We start from the raw sequence: 23,682 nt of genomic DNA, 5'->3' as shown, positions 1-23,682 counted from the left end.
CTAAAACATAACTCTAAAACATAGAACAGAAGAAGGAGCTAAGCAAGGAGTGCTCATCCTCCTTGAAGGCCCAGGCTAGGGTCATAGTCTGAATATGTTTGGATGTAACCAAGATGAGAAGAAAGGAGAGAGAAGTAATAAGTTTAAAGAAAGGAACCAGAGATGTTCTGTCTTTGAGTGAACCAAAGCTTAGGGGTTAAGGAAAGGAATGTTGTGAGAATGTCTTATAGGTAAAGTCATGGGTAGTATGAGGTCAAAAGCTAAGGATGTGGTTGCACAATTGCTGAAGTATGAATTGTGGGAATGTGTGAAAGAATGTATAGTAAGTGAGCTTCAGACTGGTTTGGGTAAAAATGAAAGTAGATTGCAAGAGACTGGTGATTATTGATGATTATGCACGTGATTATAAGAAGAGAAAGGATTACAGACGAGTGTTTTAGGAGCAGCTGAGTGAGAGTTGACAGCAGCTTTCATGCAAGAGATTGGGTATTAGTGATGGCTGATTTAAATGTGAGAGTGACTAATGAGGCAGTTGAGGGTATGATTAGGAGACATGGGGTGTCCTGTAAAGTGAATAGCTTGTGGAGTTGTTTAAAGAGAGGGACAAAGATTGTAAGAGGACATTATTGGGTTACAAACTAATTGACTGGCATGCAAAGCATTTGAATTTGTTCAGATAGCAGCTGGTGGTATGTCAGATAATTTAACTGATGGAGGCAAAGATGAAGATTTCTAGAGGTTTTTGGAAAAGAAAAGATACAATTGAAAAGATGGTGGTGAAAATAGCGAGCTTGGAAAAGACTTAAGTGAAGAAATCCCAGGAGAGCTTGTGTGTAGAACAACAAAAGATGAGAGTAAGTGAAGCAAGGGGAGTAGATGAGGCACTTATTGGCTTATGTAAGAGAAATTTGTGGCATGCGGAGGGTGGGAGGTGGGCAGTTGAGAAAGGGTAGTAAATGGTAGGATGATGAAGTAAAGTTGTTAGTGAAAGAGAAAAGAGAGGTGTATGGGCAGTACTTACAGGGAAGGAGTGCAAATAATTGGGAGATGAACAAGATAAAGCAGCAGGTCAAGAGGAAGGTGCAGGGGGTGGAAAAGAAGGCGAATGAGGGTTGGGATAGTGAGTTTCAATAAATTTCAGGGAGAATAAGATGTTTGGAAGGAAATTAATTTTGAGAGAAACAAGGGAACAAATAGAAACACCAGTGATGGAGCAAACAGGGAAGTGGAAACAGGTAGTGATGAGGTGAGGAGATGGAGTGACTGTTTTGAAAGACTGTTGAATGTCTTTGAAGATAGGATGGCAGATGTATGGTGTTTGGGTTAGGGATGTATGTGAAGTGCATGGGTTATGGAAATTAGTTTAGGGAAGAGAAAATATATATGGCAAAAGCCTTGCGTAAGATGGAATATGGTCACGCAGCTGGAGTGGATTGTTCTGCAGTTGAATTTCTCAAGGGGGTGACTATGTTGTTGATTGGTTAATTGGGATTTTCCTCTTATGCATGAATAGTAGTGCAGTGCCTGAAGATTGTTAGAGCATGATTAGTGCCACAGTTTGAACCATAGAGGTATACGTTTTTGAGTGTATATGGTGTTTTGTATGAGAGAGTGATGAATTAGAGGGTTAGAGGGTGAAGATATGCACAGAGCAACAGATGAGGAGAAACACCGTTGTTTCAGGAGTGGCAGAGGATGTATAGATCAGTTGTGTCCTTTCAAGATTAAGAGAAATATTTCGAGAAATAGAAGGATTTCTATGTGGCATATGTATCTGGAGAAAGCATATGATAGGGTTGAGAGAAATTCCCAGTGGAGGGTTGTACAAATGTGGGAGTAAAGCTTCTAGAAGTAGTGAGAAGTTTTTATCAAGAATGTAAAGCATATGTGTTATGTGCATGTAGGTAGAGAGGTTCTGGGTGAAGGTTGTTGTGCAGCAGGGGTCAGTGAATTCACCATGGGTGTTTGATTTTTCTTATGGATAGGGTGGTGAGGGATTGAAATTTAAGGGTCTTAGAGATGGGCAGGTATGCAGTGTGTAAGGGGTGAGGAGGGAGCCTGGGAAGGAAGTCAGTTATTGTTTGCTCATAATAGAGAACTGGTGGCAACTTGATTGAGAATCTTAGAAGTTGGTGATTGAGTTTGGGAAAGTTGGAAGGCTAAAATGGGTATGTTTGAAGGTACAGTAGTCCTGACAGTATTGTATGGATGCGAGGCAGTGGCTATAGATGAGGATGTGGAGCGTGGATGTGTTGAAAATGAAATATTTGGGGACAATATGGTGCAAGGTGAGACGATCAAGTAAATAGTAAAAGAGTAAAAGGTGTGGTGATATCAAGGCAAACAGAATTCTTTGATTTATAGGTAGGGCGAGCAAACTCAAGTTCTGGGAAATTGTCCTCACCTTTTACAAAACAAGTGATTTCCCCCATCTAGAATAATGTGATCAGTTTTGGTCACCCTACCTACAATGACATAGACAGAATGGAGAGAGTACAGAGATAAGCTACCAAGATGATTCCTGGACTAAAACAAATCCTAAGAGAACTGATTCAATGACATAAATCTATTTGGTAAATCTATTTGGTTGAGAAAAGAGAAGGTTAAGGACTTAATATAAATGTTCAAAAGTATCAAAGGCTTTGATAACCTTGATATAACGATTTACGTAGGGATAAGATTCACCTGATTTCCTTCATACTAGTGGTTACAAACTCATGTGCAAGTGTTTTACCTTAGATGGGGCAAAATACTTTTTTTTTTCAACAGGATTGTTAACATATGAAATGATTTACCAATCAGAGTGGTTGAAAGTAATACCATAGTAACGTTTAAGAATATAATTGACAAAAATTTCACTTAAGATCCAAGACTGACAGTATTTGTCCCTCCTTAGCTATATGAAAAGTATATTATGTTTTTAATCTTTAATATGTCCGTATTTCTACTCTTACCACACTTATCTCTGATATTCATGTTTCTTCCACTATCACAAACATCCTTGAAGGGACCAAGTACTTTGTTGCTGTTTGAATTTCTTTATATTCTTTTGAGTGTGGTTGAGAGAGCTGCACAGGGTGTCCTGAAATGGCTTTGACAATGCAAGAAGGTGAAAGGCATGCATAGGACAGAGTGCATTAGAATGATGTGATATACATGGGTTGACTTGGTGTCAGAGGACTGAACCAGGGTATGTGAAGCAGCCATGGAAAGCCTTGGAAAGGTGTGTAGGGCCTAGTTGTGGATAGAAGTCTTTGGTTTTGTTGCTTTGCACATGACAGCTAGTGAAAGAATGTGAGTGAATGTAGCGTTTCATCTTCTGTTCCTGTTGCTAACACAGTAAGCAATGAACAAGTATAAAAAAGTGTAATGATAATGATGATGATGATGATGATAATAATTATACAGTAATAGCAATGACAACAGTACTGTAGATCAATGGTTTATTTACTAATATGCAGCCAGAGGCTAAAAATGTATGGAAAACTTACACAAAACTACAACTTTTTACTTATAACCAGGGTATTAGACAGTTTTTACTGTAACACTTGTCTATTTATATTTACAGATGTTGAGATGGGGGCTGTTGAAGCAATCTGTATAAATATGATTGTGCTTAATGTGGTTTAGGAGCCTAACTGCATCTCATGGATGAGGGATCTCTGGTGGCATGATGTGATGGTGGTTAGGATGGTGAAGTAAGTGCTTCCTGAAATGATGGATGAGGTCCAGGTGATGGAAAGAGCTGGGAGCAGCTTTTTGATAGGTGATGTAAGAGGAGTCAAGGATGATCTTGGATGTGATTTACTGCACTTTTTTTTTATCATACCCTGTTACATGAATAGAGTGGATAAGCAGGTAAGGGGGACAGGTAGATTTAGGGAGAGCAGATTTTCTTGAGTTTTGACACAGCAAGTCCATATGTGTTAATGCTAAGTGGACTGTACATAAGATAGCTAGTGGATGTTATGCTGGTCAAGATATGCTTCTTTCTGCTTGATATATCATCCTGAGTGAAATACTAAGTGGGAGCAGATGGCCTACTGAGACAGTAGGGGTTGGGACAGGTTTGAAAGCAAAACTGGTTTGATTGATTGTGACATGGTTGGCAGTGGTCCAGCTTTGAAGGCTGTTAAGGAAGTTCTAGAAAGCTATATAGTTTGGAGAACTGTTGTCAGTGCTAAAATTAATGATAGTTATGCATTCACCAGGGTAACATTGATGATGTTAAGAAAACACTTGGGCCTCATCTTTGTACCTTGTGAAATACAGAGAGAGACATTCTCAGTACCAAAATTTCTGACAACTTTACCTTCCTCTGGATGCTGAGGATGAAATTTGTGAACATTGGGATTGCACCCTGTGAAGTGAAGGATCACTTATGGGCTGCAGAATAAACTTTGGGCATTTTCTTGAACATCTTTCTCTTAGTTAAGAGGTTTTCTGTTTTCATGAGCCCTCTTTCTCTATAATGTTATGCTATCAGCTTTCTGGGCAAACTGACCTTGGAGAGAAAATATGTTTTGAAGACAGAAAAACTGTTTCAGGAGCGGTTTCCCCACAAGTAAATTTTCCAATATTGTTTTCCTTCTGACCATCCCCTCTCTCAGAAAGGTCTTTCTCTGAACTGACAATAATATCTGTTGGGATGACTTCCTTGTCTTCAAGAATTATGTGGTGGTCAGTTTTGTGCATTTGGAAAGTTGGAAGGATTATGACATCACCATTGAATGGTGACTGGTGATTGTAGGAGAGAGTTTCTTGATTGACCTTTAACCACTACAGCTGTCTGGTTGGTTAGCAAAGTGTGAGAAGTAGTAACTACACCAAAAGATAGGGGCTAGAGGCCTCTGATCCCTAGAGATTAAGGATATTCTCTCATGGCTTGCAGGGACAGTCCTAAGAGAAAATTTTTTTTTGTTCTTCAGAACTCCCTTTTTTCTTCTTTTATTTAGACATAGGCAAGTGAAAACTACATCAGTTATGTTGTACACCTGCAAGGATTTAGAATGATAAAGCAAATGTTCTAAGATTTAATCTGGTATGATCAGTACATAAGATTGTCAAAGTAGCATGCAACTTAAATATTTTAAAATTTTCAGAAAGCACTGCTTTTTTTAATTATGATTAAGATAACTTAAATATAGTTATTAATGATGAACCATGTAACATGACATTTATTTTATGTAAGATTTCAAATAGAAAAGATGGGGCTGAAAGAGGATGTGTAGCTGTTTTAAGAAAATTTATTAAGGCTTTAGGAGCTTTTTTTGATTTGTTGTTATAGAACTATTTTTTTTTTTTTTTTCCAAAAGAAGGAACAGAGGGGGCCAGGTGAGGATATTCCAAAACAGGCCCGGTCCTCTGTTCTTAACGCTACCTCGCTAACGCGGGAAATGGCGAATAGTTTAAAAGAAAAGAAGAAAAAGAACTATTTCGTGTGATGTGAGAGGTAAGAATGAATATTTCGGTCCCACATAGCTAATCACGTCTGTTTGCTGGGTGAAAAAAATATAGAGATGCTTATACCAACTTGGAAGTTCATGTCTCATTTTAACATGTTAGATGTGACATGTGTTACAGTGAACTTCCTGGCTACATGCTTTTGATCCACCATATATAAGTGAGGAGAATGGAGTAAATAGATAAAGACGGAGATTTTTAGTTTTTTATGTTTCTGCTACAGTACAGTACGGTACCATGAAATTGGATGATGGAAGTTACAGCAGAGTATTGAAGAATTTCTTTTCTGTAAAAGACTTTCATGATATGCAAGGATTTAAAATTGCATTGGAAACCTAAAGTGAAAGTTTATATTTCAGGTTAGATGCTGATTTTATTAGTGTGAGAAAAACATTCTCAAAGATTATGGGTACTCCATACTGCATCAGAGATACTTGGACATTAAGTGCAACAGAGTGAGTATTACATATGTTGTACTTATGTATCTGATACAGTTGTGAAAATTGATACTTGAATTCATCCTTTGAAGTGAAGCATGGAAATTAATTAAATTCTTGATATGGCATGACTGATAAAAGAGAGGATCCCCATGATGCACACAGATGGAAGGGTTGAGCATTGTGCAAGTTTCCTTTTTTTATTTTTAAGAAATCTTAGTTATCATTAAACCTGACAGTCATTTATGCATGCTTACTTCAGAAGAGCTGAATCTATAGGTAGAGAATTTACTTTTTACTTTTCAAATTTTGCTTATGCTTTGCTTAAATTCATGCTTCATGGTTGCTCAATGGATTTTTAAAGCTTTTAGATTACTAAAGATGAGTCATTAGGTCATAGGCTGTTGACAGCAGCCACTCATGGCAGAACTACTTTCCTGAGTCAGGAGTGTATAAGTGGTACCCAGAACCATCTTACACTCTCCATATTAGGATTGCTGGTCTTACTTTCTGTCACATCAAAATTACTGTCTCCTATGTGGTGATGCTTCTATCTCTGCCAGAAGCATAGCAGAGGTTACTCTTGCAAGAATGGAAGCATTTGTCCCCTTTTTCTCCAAGACGAGCTCTTCCAGTCCATGGTTCAACCTTTCCTGTTCTTAGGCCATTCAGGCAAGGGATCAGCCATATTGGCTTGGAAACACTTCTTTTTTGACTCATCCAAGTTTTATCACTGCTTATAATCATTGCAAGTACTATATCTATCAAGCAGAGTGTTCCTTTATTCAAAGGAATTGTGGTAACCTCTCCTTTTAAGCCACTGATGGTCTTTCTGGTCTTTAACTGAGGGCATCTGTAACAACTTATAGTGCTGTATGGTTCCTTCACTTTTCTCCTCTGATGGTATTATATCCGTCTCTTCCATACACAAAGCAACTCTCTTTGGTTCATATTTTTCTTTGACTCCACTTTGGATGACACTTAACATTCCTTCATTCCCTGATGCTCCTACTTATCATATGCCCCTCCTTGTAGTCTCTTTATGGACTGTCCAAAAAGTGCTTCTCTCTTCAAACACAAACAAAACTTATGGTTCTGTTGACATCTATCCCTGTTTACTGAAAGACCGTACCTCAGAATTTGCACCTGTGTTTGCTTGTCTGTTCCGTTTCTGTGTAAAAACCAAAACTTTTTCTTATTCATGGAAGCATGTGTTGATACATCCCATCCTTAAGAAGGGTGACTGTTCTGACCACTCTAACTATTTTTGTATTGCTTTGACATGTACCATTTACAAAGTCTGAATCTCTCCTCAACTTCCATTTTCTTAGTCACCTTGGATCTCACAGTCTTCACTGAGCATCGTTAAGGCTTCCATGAGGCAAAATCCATTGGTGATATTCTTTCCTGTCTTACTAAAGTTTAGTCATCATCCCTAAAAGATTTTAGAGAGCCTTGTCATTGCCCATGATATATCCAAAGCTTTTGACATGGTGTGGCATTGGTGGCTCATCTCTAAACTTCTCTTTTGGCTTCCCTCTCTCACTTTGCTCCTTCTTATCTAGCTTCCTCTCTGACCAGTCTGTCTCTTGGCCAATCTATCTCTGTGGGTGTTGATTGATAAACCTCCTCTCCTCTTTCCATCAACAGTGGTGTCCACTTTTTCTCCTTTGTATCAACTATTTTCTCTCTTCCACAAATAATCAAATGCACTCATAAGCTGACAACTCAACACTGCATTCATCAATGTCCTTCACTTCTGCTCCTTCTTTTCTCACTTGATCTGCATTTTGTCTTCACACAAGTTTCTCATTAAACTCAGACTTGGACAGGATATCTCAGTGGGGTAAACAAAATCTAGTTAAGTTTGATGCCTCCAAGACCCAGTTTCTACCCATCTCTCTATCGAAAACTCACAACTTTCATCTCCCCTTTGTAGGTTCTGTAATTCCACTTGACTCAATGGAGAAACTTTGTATTACATCCACTCTTTTATGGAAACCTGACTTTATGGAAATAGTCCTGTTTCGATATCGAAATTTCTTTTCATCTGGAGAGTTGATCCATTTATACAAGGGATTGATTCATCCTTGTGTGGAGTACTGCTATCATATCTGGGTGGTTTTAGCTCTGCATCCTTACTTGATAGAGTTGAGTCAAATGTGGTCCAACATATAACTCTCCCAGGCTAACTTCCAAACGTGACACTCTTGCCCTATGCCACAAGGCCGGTTCACTTTTCTTCTATAGTTATTTATTGGAATTTGCTCCCAAGAGCTGGCTGCTTGGTTCCTCCACCTTTAGCTAGACCACGCAATACTCAGCAAGCTGTTGCATTATGTGATTACCGTGTAGCTGTTGCCAACTCAGGGATGGGCCATTTTGATAACTATTTCTTTCCCTACAACTTGAAGTGTTAGGTTTCTTTACCCTTTCATGTTTTCCCAATAACTGTGACTTGGCACACTTTGAAACAGTTTTTCACTTCCAAAATTTGTAAATACTTTCCCTTGTCTCTTCTTTTTCCTTTTCTTAATGCTCTCTACATTTCAGTTAAGGCCCAGCCTTGGGACATTTTGAAACAGTTTTTTCACTTCCAAAATTTGTAAATACTTTCCCTTGTCTCTTCTTTTTCCTTTTCTTAATACTCTCTACATTTCAATTAAGGCTTATCCTTGATGTGGATTTTTGTCTGTGACATGCCTCCAATGGTATGAAAAAAAAGTTTGATAGGAAGAGACAAATGTTAGAGAAAAATATACTCAAGGGTATTACAGTGTATCATGGAAACTATAGCCTGTTGACACCATTACCACATGTTGCATATTTGTATGATTTGTATATTCATAGAATGGAAAGCATATTAGTACTGTCTAAAGATGAATTAAAAATCTTAAACCCTGTTTAATACTTCAATCATGGGGCAGGTGAGCTTTCACAATATCCTCTTTTTTATATGCTTTTATTGTAAATGCTTTTTCTATGATACTACAAGTGCCAAATAGTAAATCCTATACCAACATCACCCTCACTGCATCTTTGTTAATATGTGGTACTGCTAGAACCAGTGACATATTAAGGATTTAGGGACCATAGTTTGTTAGGCCCAGGTAGAAGGCCCTGACTCCTCTTTAATGTGCCACTGGGTATGACATAGATGAAAGTATTATCAAACTGTGATATTTTTTGTTTTACTTTTTTGCATGCATTTGAGCCTAAGTGTTTTGTAGTATTACACCACTGCCAATGTATTTCATATAACAGGGACAGTGAAATTGTATGAATATTAGTTATGCAAACTTTATTTTTTAATATAGATACAGGGTTTGGGTTCAGAGGCCCTTAAAAACACACCAAAGATTGCCCTTAAGGTGCCCTTAACCACTTGAAAAACATTGTCCTTATATAATTAATACATAAGTCAGGAAAGATGAATGATTACTTACGTATATGGATGAAGGCAAGCAAGTATGAATATGTACATTTGTATATATGTTTATGTGCATGTGTGGGTGTTTATGTATGTGTATATGGAACAGGCGAATATATATAGGGAAAAAAAAAAAATATATATATGGATGGGGTTGTTAGGGAGGTAAATGCAAGAGTTTTGGAAAGAGGGGCAAGTATGAAGTCTGTTGGGGATGAGAGAGCTTGGGAAGTGAGTCAGTTGTTGTTCGCTGATGATACAGCGCTGGTGGCTGATTCATGTGAGAAACTGCAGAAGCTGGTGACTGAGTTTGGTAAAGTGTGTGGAAGAAGAAAGTTAAGAGTAAATGTGAATAAGAGCAAGGTTATTAGGTACAATAGGGTTGAGGGTCAAGTCAATTGGGAGGTGAGTTTGAATGGAGAAAAACTGGAGGAAGTGAAGTGTTTTAGATATGTGGGAGTGGATCTGGCAGCGGATGGAAACATGGAAGCGGAAGTGGATCATAGGGTGGGGGAGGGGGCGAAAATTCTGGGGGCCTTGAAGAATGTGTGGAAGTCGAGAACATTATCTCGGAAAGCAAAAATGGGTATGTTTGAAGGAATAGTGGTTCCAACAATGTTGTATGGTTGCGAGGCGTGGGCTATGGATAGAGTTGTGCGCAGGAGGATGGATGTGCTGGAAATGAGATGTTTGAGGACAATGTGTGGTGTGAGGTGGTTTGATCGAGTGAATAACGTAAGGGTAAGAGAGATGTGTGGAAATAAAAAGAGCATGGTTGAGAGAGCAGAAGAGGGTGTTTTGAAGTGGTTTGGGCACATGGAGAGAATGAGTGAGGAAAGATTGACCAAGAGGATATATGTGTCAGAGGTGGAGGGAACGAGGAGAAGAGGGAGACCAAATTGGAGGTGGAAAGATGGAGTGAAAAAGATTTTGTGTGATCGGGGCCTGAACATGCAGGAGGGTGAAAGGAGGGCAAGGAATAGAGTGAATTGGAGCGATGTGGTATACCGGGGTTGACGTGCTGTCAGTGGATTGAATCAAGGCATGTGAAGCGTCTGGGGTAAACCATGGAAAGCTGTGTAGGTATGTATATTTGCGTGTGTGGACGTATGTATATACATGTGTATGGGGGGGGGGTTGGGCCATTTCTTTCGTATGTTTCCTTGCGCTACCTCGCAAACGCGGGAGACAGCGACAAAGTATAATAAAAAGAAAAATATATATATATATATATATATATATATATATATATATATATATATATATATATATTTTCCCTGGGGATAGGGGAGAAAGAATACTTCCCACGTATTCCCTGCGTGTCGTAGAAGGCGACTAAAAGGGAAGGGAGCGGAGGGCTGGAAATCCTCCCCTCTCGTTTTTTTTTTTTTTTTTTTTTTTTTTTAATTTTTCAAAAGAAGGAACAGAGAAGAGGTCCAGGTGAGGATATTCCCTCAAAGGCCCAGTCCTCTGTTCTTAATGCTACCTCGCTATCGCGGGAAATAGCGAATAGTATGAAAAAAATATATATATATATATATATATATATATATATATATATATATATATTTGTTTATGGATGGGGTTGTTAGGGAGGTGAATGCAAGAGTTTTGGAAAGAGGGGCAAGTATGAAGTCTGTTGGGGATGAGAGAGCTTGGGAAGTGAGTCAGTTGTTGTTCGCTGATGATACAGCGCTGGTGGCTGATTCATGTGAGAAACTGCAGAAGCTGAAGACTGAGTTTGGTAAAGTGTGTGAAAGAAGAAAGTTAAGAGTAAATGTGAATAAGAGCAAGGTTATTAGGTACAGTAGGGTTGAGGGTCAAGTCAATTGGGAGGTGAGTTTGAATGGAGAAAAACTGGAGGAAGTGAAGTGTTTTAGATATCTGGGAGTGGATCTGGCAGCGAATGGAACCATGGAAGCGGAAGTGGATCATAGGGTGGGGGAGGGGGCGAAAATTCTGGGGGCCTTGAAGAATGTGTGGAAGTCGAGAACATTATCTCGGAAAGCAAAAATGGGTATGTTTGAAGGAATAGTGGTTCCAACAATGTTGTATGGTTGCGAGACGTGGGCTATGGATAGAGTTGTGTGCAGAAGGATGGATGTGCTGGAAATGAGATGTTTGAGGACAATATGTGGTGTGAGATGGTTTGATCGAGTAAGTAACGTAAGGGTAAGAGAGATGTGTGGAAATAAAAAGAGCGTGGTTGAGAGAGCAGAAGAGGGTGTTTTGAAATGGTTTGGGCACATGGAGAGAATGAATGAGGAAAGATTGACCAAGAGTATATATGTGTCGGAGGTGGAGGGAACGAGGAGAAGAGGGAGACCAAATTGGAGGTGGAAAGATGGAGTGAAAAAGATTTTGTGTGATCGGGGCCTGAACATGCAGGAGGGTGAAAGGAGGGCAAGGAATAGAGTGAATTGGAGCGATATGGTATACCGGGGTTGACGTGCTGTCAGTGGATTGAATCAAGGCATGTGAGGCGTCTGGGGTAAACCATGGAAAGCTGTGTAGGTATGTATATTTGCGTGTGTGGACGTATGTATATACATGTGTATGAGGGTGGGTTGGGCCATTTCTTTCGTCTGTTTCCTTGCGCTACCTCGCAAACGCGGGAGACAGCGACAGAGCAAAAAAAAAAATATATATATATATATATATATATATATATATATATATATATATATATATATATGTATTATTGACTGGTTGGTAAGGTTATTTAATGTATGTATGACTCATGGTGAGGTGCCTGAGGATTGGCGGAATGTGTGCATAGTGTCATTGTACAAAGGCAAAGGGGATAAGAGTGAGTGCTCAAATTACAGAGGTATAAGTTTGTTGAGTATTCCTGGTAAATTATATGGGAGGGTATTGATTGAGAGGGTGAAGGCATGTACAGAGCATCAGATTGGGGAAGAGCAGTGTGGTTTCTGAAGTGGTGGAGGATGTGTGGATCAGGTGTTTGCTTTGAAGAATGTATGTGAGAAATACTTAGAAAAGCAAATGGATTTGTATGTAGCATTTATGGATCTGGAGAAGGCATATGATAGAGATGCTCTGTGGAAGATATTAAGAATATATGGTGTGGGAGGCAAGTTGTTAGAAGCAGTGAAAAGTTTTTATCGAGGATGTAAGGCATGTGCACGTGTAGGAAGAGAGGAAAGTGATTGGTTCTCAGTGAATGTAGGTTTGCGGCAGGGGTGTGTGATATCTCCATGGTTGTTTAATTTGTTTATGGATGGGGTTGTTAGGGAGGTGAATGCAAGAGTTTTGGAAAGAGGGTCAAGTATGAAGTCTGTTGTGGATGAGAGAGCTTGGGAAGTGAGTCCGTTGTTGTTCGCTGATGATACAGCGCTGATGGCTGATTCATGTGAGAAACTGCAGAAGCTGGTGACTGAGTTTGGTAAAGTGTGTGAAAGAAGAAAGTTAAGAGTAAATGTGAATAAGAGCAAGGTAATTAGGTACAGTAGGGATGAGGGTCAAGTCAATTGGGAGGTAAGTTTGAATGGAGAAAAACTGGAGGAAGTAAAGTGTTTTAGATATCTGGGAGTGGATCTGGCAGTGGATGGAACCATGGAAGCGGAAGTGGATCATAGGGTGGGGGAGGGGGCGAAAATTCTGGGAGCCTTGAAGAATGTGTGGAAGTCGAGAACATTATCTCGGAAAGCAAAAATGGGTATGTTTGAAGGAATAGTGGTTCCAACAATGTTGTATGGTTGCGAGGCATGGGCTATGGATAGAGTTGTGCACAGGAGGATGGATGTGCTGGAAATGAGATGTTTGAGGACAATGTGTGGTGTGAGGTGGTTTGATCGAGTAAGTAACGTAAGGGTAAGAGAGATGTGTGGAAATAAAAAGAGTGTGGTTGAGAGAGCAGAAGAGGGTGTTTTGAAATGGTTTGGGCACATGGAGAGAATGAGTGAGGAAAGATTGACCAAGAGGATATATGTGTCGGAGGTGGAGGGAACGAGGAGAAGAGGGAGACCAAATTGGAGGTGGAAAGATGGAGTGAAAAAGATTTTGTGTGATCGGGGCCTAAACATGCAGGAGGGTGAAAGGAGGGCAAGGAATAGAGTGAATTGGAGCGATGTGGTATACAGGGGTTGACGTGCTGTCAGTGGATTGAATCAAGGCATGTGAAGCGTCTGGGGTAAACCATGGAAAGCTGTGTAGGTATGTATATTTGCGTGTGTGGACGTGTGTATGTACATGTGTATGGGGGGGGGGGGTTGGGCCATTTCTTTCGTCTGTTTCCTTGCGCTACCTCACAAACGTGGGAGACAGCGACAAAGTATAAAAAAAAAAAAAAAAAAAATATATATGGGGATAGGGGAGAAAGGATACTTCCCACGTATTCCCTGTGTGTTGTAGAAGGCGACTAAAAGGGGAGGGAGTGGGGGGCTGGAAATCCTCCCCTCTCATTTTTTTTTTAATTTTCCAAAAGAAGGAACAGAGAAGGAGGCCAGGTGAGGATGTAACCCTCAGAGGCTCAGTCCTCTGTTCTTAACACTACCTTGCTAATGCAGGATATGGCGAATAGTTTGAAAAAAAATATATACAGTGTCGGCGGAAAGAAATTACTCATCCCATTGAAACACAATGGAAAATACGTCTCAAAAAAGACCGCCACAAACCACCTTATATTAGTGGTGGCTCTCTCTGGCGACATCTGGCATGTTTTCATGCCTCGAGCGTAGCCTAGGGCAACTGACTGCCCCAGTTGCCTGAAAACTCTGCAATGTGTGGACATATCATTTTAGCACCCCTTCCTGGGCTACCTCCCAGATACTGCCCAATGCCATTTCGTGTCCCCACAATGCCCCACATCAGTAAATATGGGTCGATCCATGACGTCGAAGGAGGAGAGGTCCTGTATCCTCGCTTTGAGGGAGGAAAACGTCCCCATTGAAGATATTTATGCCCTAGTTGGACGATGCCCTAGTTGGACGTTCTCGGTCGACCGTCTTGAGGCTTCTTGCTGCCGGCAGGGCGCTTACCCCCACCCAGATTCCAGCCCCTAAACCACGCTGTGGGAGGCCAAGAAAAACCTCTCAGAAGACAGACAATATCCTATGGTGTGAAGTATTGAAAAACCCGTTTATTACGCCCACAGAACTCAAGAAAATGTACCCTGAGCTGCTAGGAAACGTTGCTACCCGCATCATTCGTGAACGCTTGTAGCATCACCTTCACCTCCCATCACGGCACGCAGCAGTGAAGCCACTTGTAACAGCTGGCATGAAGTGCCGTACACTTCAATTTGCACGAAGATACCAAGACTGGACCCATGAGAAATGGATGCAGACCTGTTTCTCCGATGAATCAACCTTCAAGACAGTAGGTGTTTGTGTTAAGCACTGTCGCCGAAGCCCAAACTCCAACCGCTACCATCCTAGATACACCACAAAAGTCGTCAAACACCCTCCTTCAGTGAAGGTTTGGGGAATTTTCAGTGGCGCCAATGGAGCTGGGGACTTATATTTCTCCGTAAAAATGAGACATTGCATTCTGGGGACTTATATTTCTCCGTGAAAATGAGACAGTGCATGCTGCAAATTATTTGGATGTGCTGAAGGATCACATGCACCATTTCTATGACCTTCATCAGACCGAAGGTGTGTTTATGCATGACGGGGCCCCTTGCCATGGCTCAGACCTCGTCAAAAAGTGGCTGAAGACACAAACATCAAAGTGCTTGAGTGGCCGGGAAATTCCCCAGCTCTCAACCCGATTGAGAATCCCTGGGCACACATCCAGCATGAGTTATCCCTTATCAAGATGACGTCCGTCCCACACCTTAAAAAGACGATCACCAGGGTGTGGAAAATTATTGACAAAGAATACTTCAGATCCTTGGCCAGGATCATGCCAGACTCTTGAATAAGTTAGGAAGCTCAGAGGAGACATCACGAAGTATTAGGATGAATGAAAATACCCTGTTTGATAATTTTTTCCCTATTTCCCATATTTGGTGTTCGTTTTCATTGTAGGTATCATTTCTTCCCGCCGAAACTGTATATATATATATATATATATATATATATATATATATATATATATATATATATATATATATCTATATATCTATCTCTATATATATATCAAGGCATGTGGAGCGTCTGGGGTAAACCATGGAAAGCTGTGTAGGTATGTATATTTGCGTGTGTGGACGTATGTATATACATGTGTATGGGGGGGGTTGGGCCATTTCTTTCGTCTGTTTCCTTGCGCTACCTCGCAAACGCGGGAGACAGCGACAAAGTATAAAAAAAAAAAAAAATATATATATATATATATATATATATATATATATATATATATATATATATATATATATATATATATATATATATATATTTTTGCAGGGAAAAAATGCAATTGAGTGGGAGATGTATAAAAGAAAGAGACAGGAGGTCAAGAGAAAGGTGCAAGAGGTGAAAAAAAGGGCAAATGAGAGTTGGGGTGAGAGAATATCATTAAATTTTAGGGAGAATAAAAAGATGTTCTGGAAGGGGGTAAATAAAGTGCGTAAGACAAGGGAGCAAATGGGAACTTCGGTGAAGGGCGCAAGTGGGGAGGTGATAACAAGTAGTGGTGATGTGAGAAGGAGATGGAGTGAGTATTTTGAAGGTTTGTTGAATGTGTTTGATGATAGAGTGGCAGATATAGGGTGTTTTGGTCGAGGTGGTGTGCAAAGTGAGAGGGTTAGGGAAAATGATTTGGTAAGCAGAGAAGAGGTAGTGAAAGCTTTGCGGAAGATGAAAGCCGGCAAGGCAGCAGGTTTGGATGGTATTGCAGTGGAATTTATTAAAAAAGGGGGTGACTGTATTGTTGACTGGTTGGTAAGGTTATTTAATGTATGTATGACTCATGGTGAGGTGCCTGAGGATTGGCGGAATGCGTGCATAGTGCCATTGTACAAAGGCAAAGGGGATAAGAGTGAGTGCTCAAATTACAGAGGTATAAGTTTGTTGAGTATTCCTGGTAAATTATATGGGAGGGTATTGATTGAGAGGGTGAAGGCATGTACAGAGCATCAGATTGGGGAAGAGCAGTGTGGTTTCAGAAGTGGTAGAGGATGTGTGGATCAGGTGTTTGCTTTGAAGAATGTATGTGAGAAATACTTAGAAAAGCAAATGGATTTGTATGTAGCATTTATGGATCTGGAGAAGGCATATGATAGAGTTGATAGAGATGCTCTGTGGAAGGTATTAAGAATATATGGTGTGGGAGGAAAGTTGTTAGAAGCAGTGAAAAGTTTTTATCGAGGATGTAAGGCATGTGTACGTGTAGGAAGAGAGGAAAGTGATTGGTTCTCAGTGAATGTAGGTTTGCGGCAGGGGTGTGTGATGTCTCCATGGTTGTTTAATTTGTTTATGGATGGGGTTGTTAGGGAGGTAAATGCAAGAGTTTTGGAAAGAGGGGCAAGTATGAAGTCTGTTGGGGATAAGAGAGCTTGGGAAGTGAGTCAGTTGTTGTTCGCTGATGATACAGCGCTGGTGGCTGATTCATGTGAGAAACTGCAGAAGCTGGTGACTGAGTTTGGTAAAGTGTGTGGAAGAAGAAAGTTAAGAGTAAATGTGAATAAGAGCAAGGTTATTAGGTACAGTAGGGTTGAGGGTCAAGTCAATTGGGAGGTGAGTTTGAATGGAGAAAAACTGGAGGAAGTGAAGTGTTTTAGATATCTGGGAGTGGGTGGATCTGGCAGCGGATGGAACCATGGAAGCGGAAGTGGATCATAGGGTGGGGGAGGGGGCGAAAATTCTGGGGGCCTTGAAGAATGTGTGGAAGTCGAGAACATTATCTCGTAAAGCAAAAATGGGTATGTTTGAAGGAATAGTGGTTCCAACAATGTTGTATGGTTGCGAGGCGTGGGCTATGGATAGAGTTGTGCGCAGGAGGATGGATGTGCTGGAAATGAGATGTTTGAGGACAATGTGTGGTGTGAGGTGGTTTGATCGAGTGAGTAACGTAAGGGTAAGAGAGATGTGTGGAAATAAAAAGAGCGTGGTTGAGAGAGCAGAAGAGGGTGTTTTGAAGTGGTTTAGGCACATGGAGAGGATGAGTGGGAAAGATTGACCAAGAGGATATATGTGTCAGAGGTGGAGGGAACAAGGAGAAGAGGGAGACCAAATTGGAGGTGGAAAGATGTATTGAAAAAGATTTTGTGTGATCGAGGCCTGAACATGCAGGAGGGTGAAAGGAGGGCAAGGAATAGAGTGAATTGGAGCGATGTGGTATACCGGGGTTGACGTGCTGTCAGTGGATTGAAGCAGGGCATGTGAAGCGTCTGGGGTAAACCATGGAAAGCTGGGTAGGTATGTATATTTGCGTGTGTGGACGTATGTATATACATGTGTATGGGGGGGGTTGGGCCATTTCTTTCGTCTGTTTCCTTGCGCTACCTCGCAAACGCGGGAGACAGCGACAAAGTATAATAAAAAAAAAAAAGAAAATATAATATGATATATATATATATATAGGAAGAGAGGAAAGTGATTGGTTCTCAGTGAATGTAGGTTTGCGGCAGGGGTGTGTGATGTCTCCATGGTTGTTTAATTTGTTTATGGATGGGGTTGTTAGGGAGGTAAATGCAAGAGTTTTGGAAAGAGGGGCAAGTATGAAGTCTGTTGGGGAGGAGAGAGCTTGGGAAGTGAGTCAGTTGTTGTTCGCTGATGATACAGCGCTGGTAGCGGATTCATGTGAGAAACTGCAGAAGCTGGTGACGGAGTTTGGTAAAGTGTGTGGAAGAAGAAAGTTAAGAGTAAATGTGAATAAGAGCAAGGTTATTAGGTACAGTAGGGTTGAGGGTCAGGTCAATTGGGAGGTGAGTTTGAATGGAGAAAAACTGGAGGAAGTGAAGTGTTTTAGATATCTGGGAGTGGATCTGTCAGCGGATGGAACCATGGAAGCGGAAGTGGATCATAGGGTGGGGGAGGGGGCGAAAATTTTGGGAGCCTTGAAAAATGTGTGGAAGTCGAGAACATTATCCCGGAAAGCAAAAATGGGTATGTTTGAAGGAATAGTGGTTCCAACAATGTTGTATGGTTGCGAGGCGTGGGCTATGGATAGAGTTGTGCGCAGGAGGATGGATGTGCTGGAAATGAGATGTTTGAGGACAATGTGTGGTGTGAGGTGGTTTGATCGAGTAAGTAACGTAAGGGTAAGAGAGATGTGTGGAAATAAAAAGAGCGTGGTTGAGAGAGCAGAAGAGGGTGTTTTGAAATGGTTTGGGCACATGGAGAGAATGAGTGAGGAAAGATTGACCAAGAGGATATATGTGTCGGAGGTGGAGGGAACGAGGAGAAGAGGGAGACCAATTGGAGGTGGAAAGATGGAGTGAAAAGGATTTTGTGTGATCGGGGCCTGAACATGCAGGAGGGTGAAAGGAGGGCAAGAAATAGAGTGAATTGGAGCGATGTGGTATACAGGGGTTGACGTGCTGTCAGTGGATTGAATCAAGGCATGTGAAGCGTCCGGGGTAAACCATGGAAAGCTGTGTAGGTATGTATATTTGCGTGTGTGGACGTGTGTATGTACATGTGTATGGGGGGGGGGGGTTGGGCCATTTCTTTCGTCTCTTTCCTTGCGCTACCTCGCAAACGCGGGAGACAGCGACAAAGTATAAAAAAAAAAAAAAAAAAATATATATATATATATATATATATATATATATATATATATATATATATATATATATATATATATATGAGTATTTTGAAGTTTTGTTGAATGTGTTTGATGATAGAGTGGCAGATATAGGGTGTTTTGGTTGAGGTGGTGTGCAAAGTGAGAGGGTTAGGGAAAATGATTTGGTAAACAGAGAAGAGGTAGTAAAAGCTTTGCGAAAGATAAAAGCCGGCAAGGCAGCAGGTTTGGATGATATTGCAGTGGAATTTATTAAAAAAGGGGGTGACTGTATTATTGACTGGTTGGTAAGGTTATTTAATGTATGTATGACTCATGGTGAGGTGCCTGAGGATTGGCGGAATGCGTGCATAGTGCCATTGTACAAAGGCAAAGGGGATAAGAGTGAGTGCTCAAATTACAGAGGTATAAGTTTGTTGAGTATTCCTGGTAAATTATATGGGAGGGTATTGATTGAGAGGGTGAAGGCATGTACAAAGCATCAGATTGGGGAAGAGCAGTGTGGTTTCAGAAGTGGTAGACGATGTGTGATCAGGTGTTTGCTTTGAAGAATGTATGTGAGAAATACTTTGAAAAGCAAATGGATTTGTATGTAGCATTTATGGATCTGGAGAAGGCATATGATAGAGTTGATAGAGATGCTCTGTGGAAGGTATTAAGAATACATGGTATGGGAGGCAAGTTGTTAGAAGCAGTGAGAAGTTTTTATCGAGGATGTAAGGCATGTGTACGTGTAGGAAGAGAGGAAAGTGATTGGTTCTCAGTCGATGTAGGTTTGCGGCAGGGGTGTGTGATGTCTCCATGGTTGTTTAATTTGTTTATGGATGGGGTTGTTAGGGAGGTAAATGCAAGAGTTTTGGAAAGAGGGGCAAGTATGAAGTCTGTTGGGGATGAGAGAGCTTGGGAAGTGAGTCAGTTGTTGTTCGCTGATGATACAGCGCTGGTGGCTGATTCATGTGAGAAACTGCAGAAGCTGGTGACTGAGTTTGGTAAAGTGTGTGGAAGAAGAAAGTTAAGAGTAAATGTGAATAAGAGCAAGGTTATTAGGTACAGTAGGGTTGAGGGTCAAGTCAATTGGGAGGTAAGTTTGAATGGAGAAAAACTGGAGGAAGTGAAGTGTTTTAGATATCTGGGAGTGGATCTGGCAGCGGATGGAAACATGGAAGCGGAAGTGGATCATAGGGTGGGGGAGGGGGCGAAAATTCTGGGAGCCTTGAAGAATGTGTGGAAGTCGAGAACATTATCTCGGAAAGCAAAAATGGGTATGTTTGAAGGAATAGTGGTTCCTACAATGTTGTATGGTTGCGAGACGTGGGCTATGGATAGAGTTGTGCGCAGGAGGATGGATGTGCTGGAAATGAGATGTTTGAGGACAATATGTGGTGTGAGGTGGTTTGATCGAGTAAGTAACGTAAGAGTAAGAGAGATGTGTGGAAATAAAAAGAGCGTGGTTGAGAGAGCAGAAGAGGGTGTTTTGAAACTGTTTGGGCACATGGAGAGAATGAGTGAGGAAAGATTGACCAAGAGAATATATGTGTCGGAGGTGGAGGGAACGAGGAGAAGAGGGAGACCAAATTGGAGGTGGAAAGATGGAGTGAAAAAGATTTTGTGTGATCGGGGCCTGAACATGCAGGAGGGTGAAAGGAGGGCAAGGAATAGAGTGAATTGGAGCGATGTGGTATACCGGGGTTGACGTTCTGTCAGTGGATTGAATCAAGGCATGTGAAGCGTCTGGGGTAAACCATGGAAAGCTGAGTAGGTATGTATATTTGCGTGTGTGGACGTATGTATATACATGTGTATGGGGGTGGGTTGGGCCATTTCTTTCGTCTGTTTCCTTGCGCTACCTCGCAAACGCGGGAGACAGCGACAAAGCAAAAAAAAAAAATAAAAAATATATATAAATATATATATTTTTTTTTTTTTTCATACTATTCGCCATTTCCCGCGATAGCGAGGTAGCGTTAAGAACAGAGGACTGGGCCTTTGAGGGAATATCCTCACCTGGCCCTCTTCCCTGTTCGTTCTTTTGGAAAATTAAAAAGAAAAACGAGAGGGGAGGATATATATATATATATTTTTTTTTTTTCAAACTATTCGCCATTTCACGCATTAGCGAGGTAGCGTTAAGAACAGAGGACTGGGCCTTTTTCGGAATATCCTCACCTGGCCCCCTCTGTTCCTTCTTTTGGAAAATTAAAAAAAAAAAAAAAAAAAACGAGAGGGGAGGATTTCCAGCCCCCCGCTCCCTCCCCTTTTAGTTGCCTTCTACGACACGCAGGGAATACGTGGGAAGTATTCTTAATCCCCTATCCCCAGGGATAATATATATATATATATATATATATATATATATATATATATATATATATATATATATATATTTATATCTTTCTTTTTCATACTATTCGCCATTTCCCGCGTTAGCAAGGTAGCGTTAAGAACAGAGGACTGGGCCTCTGAGGGAATGTCCTCACCTGGCCTCGTTCTCTGTTCCTTCCTTTGGAAAATCAAAAAAAAACGAGAGGGGAGGATTTCCAGCCCCCCGCTCCCTCCCCTTTTAGTTGCCTTCTACGACACGCAGGGAATACGTGGGAAGTATTCTTTCTCCCCTATCCCCAGGGATATATATATATATATATATATTTTTTTTTTTTTATACTTTGTCGCTGTCTCCCGCGTTTGCGAGGTAGCGCAAGGAAACAGACGAAAGAAATGGCCCAACCCCCCCCATACACATGTACATACACACGTCCACACACGCAAATATACATACCTACACAGCTTTCCATGGTTTACCCCAGACGCTTCACATGCCTTGATTCAATCCACTGACAGCACGTCAACCCCTGTATACCACATCGCTCCACTTCACTCTATTCCTTGCCCTCCTTTCACCCTCCTGCATGTTCAGGCCCCGATCACACAAAATCCTTTTCACTCCATCTTTCCACCTCCAATTTGGTCTCCCTCTTCTCCTCGTTCCCTCCACCTCCGACACATATATCCTCTTGGTCAATCTTTCCTCACTCATTCTCTCCATGTGCCCAAACCATTTCAAAACACCCTCTTCTGCTCTCTCAACCACGCTCTTTTTATTTCCACACATCTCTCTTACCCTTACGTTACTTACTCGATCAAACCACCTCACACCACACATTGTCCTCAAACATCTCATTTCCAGCACATCCATCCTCCTGCGCACAACTCTATCCATAGCCCACGCCTCGCAACCATACAACATTGATGGAACTACTATTCCTTCAAACATACCCATTTTTGCTTTCCGGGATAATGTTCTCGACTTCCACACATTTTTCAAGGCTCCCAAAATTTTCGCCCCCTCCCCCACCCTATGATCCACTTCCGCTTCCATGGTTCCATCCGCTGACAGATCCACTCCCACATATCTAAAACACTTCACTTCCTCCAGTTTTTCACCATTCAAACTCACCTCCCAATTGACTTGACCCTCAACCCTACTGTACCTAATAACCTTGCTCTTATTCACATTTACTCTTAACTTTCTTCTTCCACACACTTTACCAAACTCCGTCACCAGCTTCTGCAGTTTCTCACATGAATCCGCCACCAGCGCTGTATCATCAGCGAACAACAACTGACTCACTTCCCAAGCTCTCTCATCCCCAACAGACTTCATACTTGCCCCTCTTTCCAAAACTCTTGCATTTACCTCCCTAACAACCCCATCCATAAACAAATTAAACAACCATGGAGACATCACACACCCCTGCCGCAAACCTACATTCACTGAGAACCAATCACTTTCCTCTCTTCCTACACATACACATGCCTTACATGTATATATATATATATATATATATATATATATATATATATATATATATATATATATATATATATATATTCCCATTTTAGAAAGTTAAAAAAAAAAAATTGGATGTGGAAAGATGGAATGAAAAAGATTTTGTGTGATCGGGGCCTGAACATGCAGGAGGGTGAAAGGAGGGCAAGGAATAGAGTGAATTGGATCAATGTGGTATACCGGGGAGGGTATTGATTGAGAGGGTGAAGGCATGTACAGAGCATCAGATTGGGGAAGAGCAGTGTGGTTTCAGAAGTGGTAGAGGATGTGTGGATCAGGTGTTTGCTTTGAAGAATGTGTGTGAGAAATACTTAAAAAAGCAAATGGATTTGTATGTAGCATTTATGGATCTGGAGAAGGCATATGATAGAGTTGATAGAGATGCTCTGTGGAAGGTATTAAGAATATATGGTGTGGGAGGCAAGTTGTTAGAAGCAGTGAAAAGTTTTTATCAAGGATGTAAGGCATGTGTACGTGTAGGAAGAGAGGAAAGTGATTGGTTCTCAGTGAATGTTGGTTTGCGGCAGGGGTGTGTGATGTCTCCATGGTTGTTTAATTTGTTTATGGATGGGGTTGTTAGGGAGGTAAATGCAAGAGTCTTGGAAAGAGGGGCAAGTATGAAGTCTGTTGGGGATGAGAGAGCTTGGGAAGTGAGTCAGTTGTTGTTCGCTGATGATACAGCGCTGGTGGCGGATTCATGTGAGAAACTGCAGAAGCTGGTGACGGAGTTTGGTAAAGTGTGTGGAAGAAGAAAGTTAAGAGTAAATGTGAATAAGAGCAAGGTTATTAGGTACAGTAGGGTTGAGGGTCAAGTCAATTGGGAGGTGAGTTTGAATGGAGAAAAACTGGAGGAA

At 41.1% G+C, this 23,682-nt stretch overlaps 1 protein-coding gene across 3 annotated transcripts in view; it reads left to right on the top strand.

Annotated features, from left to right (window-relative positions):
* Positions 1-23,682, top strand: part of LOC139765461 (decapping and exoribonuclease protein-like) — a 162,033-nt gene that overhangs the window by 81,361 nt on the left and 56,990 nt on the right. For all 3 annotated transcript variants that reach the window (XM_071692833.1, XM_071692834.1, XM_071692832.1), the window contains exon 5: positions 5,823-5,918. In XM_071692833.1, the coding sequence (XP_071548934.1) occupies positions 5,823-5,918 (96 nt within the window). The remainder of the gene's footprint in view (positions 1-5,822; positions 5,919-23,682) is intronic.

Source organism: Panulirus ornatus, chromosome 55 (assembly GCF_036320965.1).
Source record: "Panulirus ornatus isolate Po-2019 chromosome 55, ASM3632096v1, whole genome shotgun sequence".
Lineage (NCBI taxonomy): Eukaryota > Metazoa > Arthropoda > Malacostraca > Decapoda > Palinuridae > Panulirus > Panulirus ornatus.
Note: the sequence above shows the minus strand (reverse complement) of the source record. Positions and strands in the feature narration are given on the sequence as shown.